This window comes from Neopelma chrysocephalum, unplaced genomic scaffold (assembly GCF_003984885.1).
Source record: "Neopelma chrysocephalum unplaced genomic scaffold, ASM398488v2 Primary Assembly neopelma1_67, whole genome shotgun sequence".
Taxonomy (NCBI): domain Eukaryota; kingdom Metazoa; phylum Chordata; class Aves; order Passeriformes; family Pipridae; genus Neopelma; species Neopelma chrysocephalum.
In genome coordinates, this window is record NW_020897726.1 from 9,366,674 (window position 1) to 9,373,246 (window position 6,573).

General features: G+C 55.8%; 1 protein-coding gene across 1 annotated transcript; it reads right to left on the reverse strand.

Moving 5' to 3' along the window:
- Positions 1-2,984: 2,984 nt before the first annotated feature.
- TWIST1 (twist family bHLH transcription factor 1) lies at positions 2,985-5,343 on the reverse strand. The gene is given in 4 exon segments (XM_027684755.1): positions 2,985-3,558; positions 4,224-4,731; positions 4,733-4,839; positions 5,317-5,343. Coding segments are annotated over 2 exon segments (570 nt in total). The 5' UTR covers positions 4,838-4,839; positions 5,317-5,343; the 3' UTR covers positions 2,985-3,558; positions 4,224-4,266.
- Between the last annotated feature and the right edge of the window lie 1,230 nt (positions 5,344-6,573).

Genomic DNA, 6,573 nt, shown 5'->3' on the forward strand with positions numbered 1-6,573 from the left:
GAACGGAGCGGACGCAGCCCCCGAGCGCGGCTGTGGGAGCACCCGCGCCAGCAGTCGAGTCCATTCCCGGGAAAGGCTCCCGGAGACGCAGAGTGCCTCAGCGGCTCCACCCGGGCGGCAGGTGTCCGAGCTGCCGGCGCCGCAGGTGAGCCCTTCTCCTCCTGCTCTTTTACATCACTTTTGTGCCACTCCCCGTTCCCTCCGTTTCCCCTTACATCCCCACCGCCCGTTTGTTTGTTTTTCTTAAAATTACAGATGCAGGGAAAACCGCCTGACATCATGGGAGCGGGACAAGCGCGCACTTTGAAGGGCTCCTGGGCAGGACTTCAAGTGAAATCATACGCCGGGGAGGAATCCGATACCGGCTTGGAGAAAGCAGCGGGGCGGCCCCTGCCAAACCCAGGAATGCGCGAGGGCCCGGGGCCGGCGCCCCCCGCCCGCCGCCCCGCAGGAGGCGCAGCGCCGGCACCGCCGCTCCGCGCCCCGCCAGCTCCGCCGTGGACGCGGCGCTGCGACGGGGCGGCTGCGCGGGCCCCGGACCGCTTCTGATTCTGGGAATAAACGGGACAGACTGATGTCTCGGAGAAAGAAGTGAAATCAATCAGGATTTCCAAAGGCAGAGTTAATTTTCCGATTGCAAGAGTGTTTAAAATTCCCAGAAGGCAAATTAATATACGCATTATTTCTTTTTTCCTTCAGTAAACCTGACGCTGACTTAATCGCTTTTGGCTTTAGCACTAGGAGCACCAGGCCTCTGCAGTCCCCAGTTCCAGCCCAGGAAAGGGTACGCTTGTATATTTAAAAAGGATTTATCTCCTTTTAATGATTTTGTTTTTTAATGAAGCAAGGCTGGCAGTTGGTAACCGGGAAAGCGCACCGGCTGAGTGCCTGGTGCCCGGGAGTGCTGCGGCGCCGGCAGGGTCTCGGTCGGAGGGACACAAGGGTGGAGGCTGGGAGACCTGCCAGTGGCATGAACCCCACGGACAGGAATTGGGGATTTTTTTCTCTCGGGTGTTCAGCTTGCTGCAAACGTTTCGCACCGTCAGGGCCAGGGGCCTCTTGCTGGTTGCAACAGGGTCAATCAGGCTTAACTCCATCAGGTGGGGTTGCTCCAGATTTTTAAGGGAGAGCAGTTTGGTTCGTGATTTTTAAAGTGCACTTGATTCCTCATTCATATTTCGCAGGAATCCCCTTCCATGAAACGCACCTTCCCCTCAAACCCGAGCAGCTCATCTTGGTTTTGGTTTTTCGTTGGTTTGGTTTTTTTCCCCCGAACGTGTTTTCTTCCTAAACGTGAGGAGTTCCCCCCCCCTCCCCGCTTTCCCCGGTGTGATTTCTCCCCCAAAAGGAACAACCGAAACCTCCCACAACTCTCAAATCCCTCCAGCCCCACTACCAAAGCCGCGCCGGGTCCCCATGCCTCTCACTTTCTCTGCAGCCGAGACATTACCTTCTCCTCGTCAGTCGGGCACATCGGAGCGAGTGTTTGCAGTCGCTGAGCGAGGACCTGCAGGTGACAGGGTGCCGGGGAAAAGCAGCGGCCCCCCCGCGAAATCGCAGCGGCTCTCCCTCCTCTCTATCACGGAGGGCTGCGACCACCAGGGCCCCCATGTAATTTTCAAGTCCTTGCTAATCCGGCAGCGCAAACAAGCTCTGCAGGCTCTCTACTGTAAACATTGCACACTGGTCTAAAATATGCACGATATTAAATTCATAATACTATTATGTCAGCAATAGACGGCAATGCGTGGATACGGAAACAAAACCAGTCAGACAATGAAGTCAGCTCAACACGGTCTATGCAAACAGGTTCTGGTTTGAAAAAACACCCCATCCTATTTATCCTAGATACTGGCCGAACCCCGGCGGCAGGGTCCCTGTCTCCGCTGAGGACACTGCTCGGCTTTCAGGACGACAGTCGCCCCTGCGCACCCACGCATCCTTCGTGGCCACGGAAGGGCAGGAGGTGCCACTCCACGGGCACCGCCAGGCTGCCAAGGGCTGGGAAATGAGCAAGTGACAGCAGAGGTGAAATCAGCTGTCCGGTTATAGGGATTGAGTTTTGGTTTGGGTTGTTTTGTTGTTTGGGCTTTTTTTTTTTTAACAACTTCTCTTTCACCTTCTTTCCGAGCCCTCAGATCTGGCGATTCCCTCTCTCTTGCAACTGGGGTCTCGCCGCATGCTGGGACCTTGTGGAGGGTATGGTGAGAAGAAAGAGGGACAACATGCCCCCTACACTTAGAAAAAGGAGAAGAGGGCGGATTAGCATATCCTCTGTGCTTCGCACAATGAAAATGTGATCGCTAGTATATATATTATATTAAACCCTGGAGAGCAGAGCAGTCAAACATCACTTCCACCGGAAAACCCCACTCGCTAGACACTTCCCTGTTTCAATCTCACTTTCTCTTGCTTTGCCTGTGAATGGACGAATCTCTGTTTAAAACGAATACCTCTTCCTCAGGGATATCAGCAAAAACACCTACACCAGGGGCTGAGGAATGGGACCTGCTCCTGCCTCACATCTGGAGGCAAAACACAGCAGCAAGTACCAGAGCTCTGCAGTGAAAACTCCGCTCCCCACACAACTCCGCTATACTTGGTATTAAGACTAAATGGGGAGAGGGAGAGAAAGAGAGAAGAGACAACACTTTCCTTTGCAGATTCAGTGAGCTTCAGCGCGGAACAATAAAGCTGTCTCAATAAATAACGTACCTGTATCTGTCAGTAGCAAGTTTATTTGCTTTTTTCTTCTGATTTGTTTATACTAGTGATCCCTCTCTCTTGGGTGTCTTTACAGCTCAACAAGCAGGTATGCATCTCAAATTCTAACCCTGAGTTCTCAGATAACAAAACTTTAAGGTTATTAAAATTTCAATCATATTTATTTATTGCAGAAAAATAATATACAATGATATTTACAAAACAGTCATAAAAATAGGAATGCATTTAGACACCGGATCTATTTGCATTTTAACATGGGTCATCAATAAATAAATAAAATGTTTATTTTTTTCTCAGAGGAAAAATAATAATAATAAAAAAGTTAGGAACCGGGTGTATAACAGCTTGAGCCCAGCTTATTCCCCCCTAAAAAAAAAAAAGTTTTCATCTCTACAGGGATATTTTTGGTTGTCTGGTTGGTTTCATTCAAGAATGAAGAAAGTCCACAATAATGTATTTCCTTTAATCAGTGGCTCATAGGCACGACCTCTTGGGAATGCATGCAAAAAAAAGGGCAAATAAAATAAAAAAAGTTCAATTCCAACATTCTTCGTCAAAAATTAAAAAAAAATAATCGAACGATTCAGACTTCTATCAGAATGCAGAGATGTGTGTACTGTACCGACGCCCAAAGGGTAGTCACTGTCCAAAGCCCTTGTCTCTTTCTCTTTCCTTAAGTGCTCCCCACGCCCTGCTTAGAATTTGCATATTGCTCTTCTAATTTCCAAGAAATCCTCGGTACATTTTTTGTTAAACAAGACCAAAAAAAAAAATCGTATCCAACTTCAGAGTCTCTAGATTGTCCATTTTCTCCTTCTGTGGGAACAATGTCATCTGCAAAAACCCAGAGAGGGTGGAAAACTCGTTACTTAAATGAAAGATACACACACATCTACCTACACCTCTCTGTCTCTGGAAATACACGTATCGGGCAGGAATGAAGAAGGAAGAACCCGCCGTGCGGTGACCGTATGACACCCCAGCCCGGCAGCCCGCGGTGTCAGAGCCGAGGGAAGGGACTGCTGGGGCGATAGGAAGCGTTCATCGGGCAGCACAGCTGACGAACATGGATTCACTTCAAAATACGAGCAGCAGCAGCGGCAGCAGCAGGAGCCATCCCAGCAGCTCTGCTGGCTCCGCAACGTTTGGTGAAAAAGTGATCTCAGGCCGGCCCCATCTGGCTGGGGCACACCCGCACCGCCGCCGCCTCCCGCCCGCAGCCCACCCCGCCTGCCGCCGGCAGCGCCCGCCACGCGTGGGCCCCGCGGGGCCAGGGGCGCACCTCGGGCCGCGCAGGAGGAGGGACTCGCCGGGCTGGGGGAAGCACCTCCAGAGGCACCTCCAGCCGCCCCGCTCTCCGGCTGGTCCTGGAAGCCAGGCCCCTCCGGACTGGTGGGGGCCTTGTCGCCCCTCGGCCACGCGTGCCCGGCCCACGGCGCAGCCGGCGGACTCTCGCCTTCCCCCCTTTCTCCCCGTCGGTTTCGGGGTCCCTGCCTTACCTAGGGCTCCTGCCGGGGGGATGCGGGTGGGGGACGCCGCCTGCTAGTGGGATGCGGACATGGACCAGGCGCCCTCCATTCTCCACACCGAGAAGGCGTAGCTGAGCCGCTCGTGGGCCACATAGCTGCAGCTTGCCATCTTGGAGTCCAGCTCGTCGCTCTGTAAGACCTGGTAGAGGAAGTCGATGTACCTGGCCGCCAGCTTGAGGGTCTGGATCTTGCTCAGCTTGTCCGAGGGCAGAGTGGGGATGATCTTCCGCAGTGCAGCGAAGGCTTCGTTCAGCGACTGCGTGCGCTGCCGCTCTCGCACGTTGGCCATGACCCTCTGGGTCTGCAGCTCCTCGTAGGACTGGGGGCTGCCGCCGCCGCTGCTGCTGCCGCCGCCCCCGCCGCCCCCGCCCGCCCCGCACTTCTTGCCCCGCTTGCCTTGGGCCGGGCTGCAGGGCTCGTCCGCGGCCCCGACGGCGCCGCCGGCGCTGCGGCGGCTGGAGCGGCGCTTGCGCCCCCCCTCTCTTGTTGTTGGGCAGCTGCTGCCGGTCCGGCTCCTCTTCACTGTTGCTCAAGCTGTCGTCGGCGGGGGAGACTGGAGAGTTTGACTCGTCCTGCTGCATCATCTCTGGGGGGAGACGCGAGAAGCGGGCCGGGAGGGGGGGGAGGGCAGGGAGAAGAGGGGGGCACCTAACCCGCCAGCTCCCCCTTGATCGGCTGCTTCGCTGGCCTGCGAGAAGAAGGAGGGGGAGGAGGCAGGGAGGGAGGGAGGACCTCACTTGGGGGGGAGGGGGGATGGCATCAGAATCCAAAAGGAAAAAATATGAAAACGCCAACCAAAAAAAAATCCCTCCCGATCCCTCCTTGGAGCCCCTTCGAGGTGTCTGGGATTGGGAGAAAGTTGAAGACTTGGAGGTTCTTATAGCTCCTGCTGGCGGAAAGTTTGGGGGCAGCAGTGTCATTGGCCTGACGTGGAGAGGAGGGACTTTTGCTGAGTTTTATAGGAAAGTTTCCGCTTCCCCCCCTCCACGCCCTCCCCTAATTATTTTTTTCAAGCCATTCACGAGTGATCTGGCCTCCCCCCCACACGCACATACATCCTTACCCCAACGTCTTTCTCGGTTTCCCTCTCCGCGGTTTCTCCCTCAGGCTCCTTCGGTTCGCTCTCGGCCTTGGAGTGCTGCTGAGGGGCCGGGCCGGGAGGTTATGGGGGTGCCCGGCACCCCGTGCTCTGCTGCGGAGGGGACAGCGGGGCCGCTCAGTGCCTGTGCTGGGGGGGCGACGGCCCCGTAGCAGCCGGGGAAGCCCACACCTCTCGGGCTTTCCTCGCCTCAGCGGGCACGGCTTGCAGCGAAAAAGAGGAAAGGGAAATTACCCACGGGACAGCATCCAGGCACATCCTAATTTTGTCCCGCTGTAGCACACGCCGCGCTCCCATCACCGAGCGCCCCCGGGGTCTGACTTGCCGAGGGAGTCGTACGTTTCTGGTCTGGGGAGAGGTGGTGGCACAGCCTCGTCTTTTTAGGCTGAAGGACTGCGCTCGGAGAAAGCCATCTTCAGAGGTGAAAGCAGCGGGAAAATTAAGCACTGGCTTCGTACATACATAAGCACCAGTCCTTGAGCTCGTCTTAAGAGAAACCCAGGAGGTTCTGCGTGCCCAGCCTGGCACACAGGGAGATGGAAGGGTGTGCAAACCCTCGCTGCCCACACTCCGTGTCGACTGACCACTCACTTCAGTTCGTCCTCCCTCAAGGCGCCAGAGTCCGAGTCACTTCCTGTGAAAGGAGCTTATTTATTTTAATTTCTCTTTTATGTTTAGAGCCAAAGTAATTTCTCCCCAACCTCCGCCTTTGTGCCTCCTTCCCCCCTCGCTGGCAGCACAGAGCAGGTGGCGTGTCTTTTTAACAACAGCTCAGATTCAAACGGGGAACGCCTGGGAGGGAAAGCTAGAAATTACCATCCATCAGTAAATGGGGTGAAGCACTTTCACTGCTCCCTGCGCGGGGACAGCACTGTCGGCCTGGCAGCCACTGCCTAGACGGGCAGCGCCGGGTGTGGGGTAGAGCGGGTAGAGCCGGCAGCGCCGTGGCTCCCCGGTTTGTTTGAGGTGTGAGTGAGGACTGGGCGAACGGAATAGCAGAGGAGTGAAAAATGTCCTTGTCTGGGACAAAAAAGTCGAGGCTTCTGGAAGAGCGCTGTCATCTTTTCCGGGGAAAAGAGCTGTCACTACCCCCTGCCTGGGGGCTCCCTGTCCCGGGAGCTGCCACAGGCCAGGACCTCGGCGCGGCCGCCGTCGAGGGGCAGCCGGCCCAGCGCGGCCGATGGCCCCGGTACCCGCCGCAGCGCCCGTCGGGCACCCGTC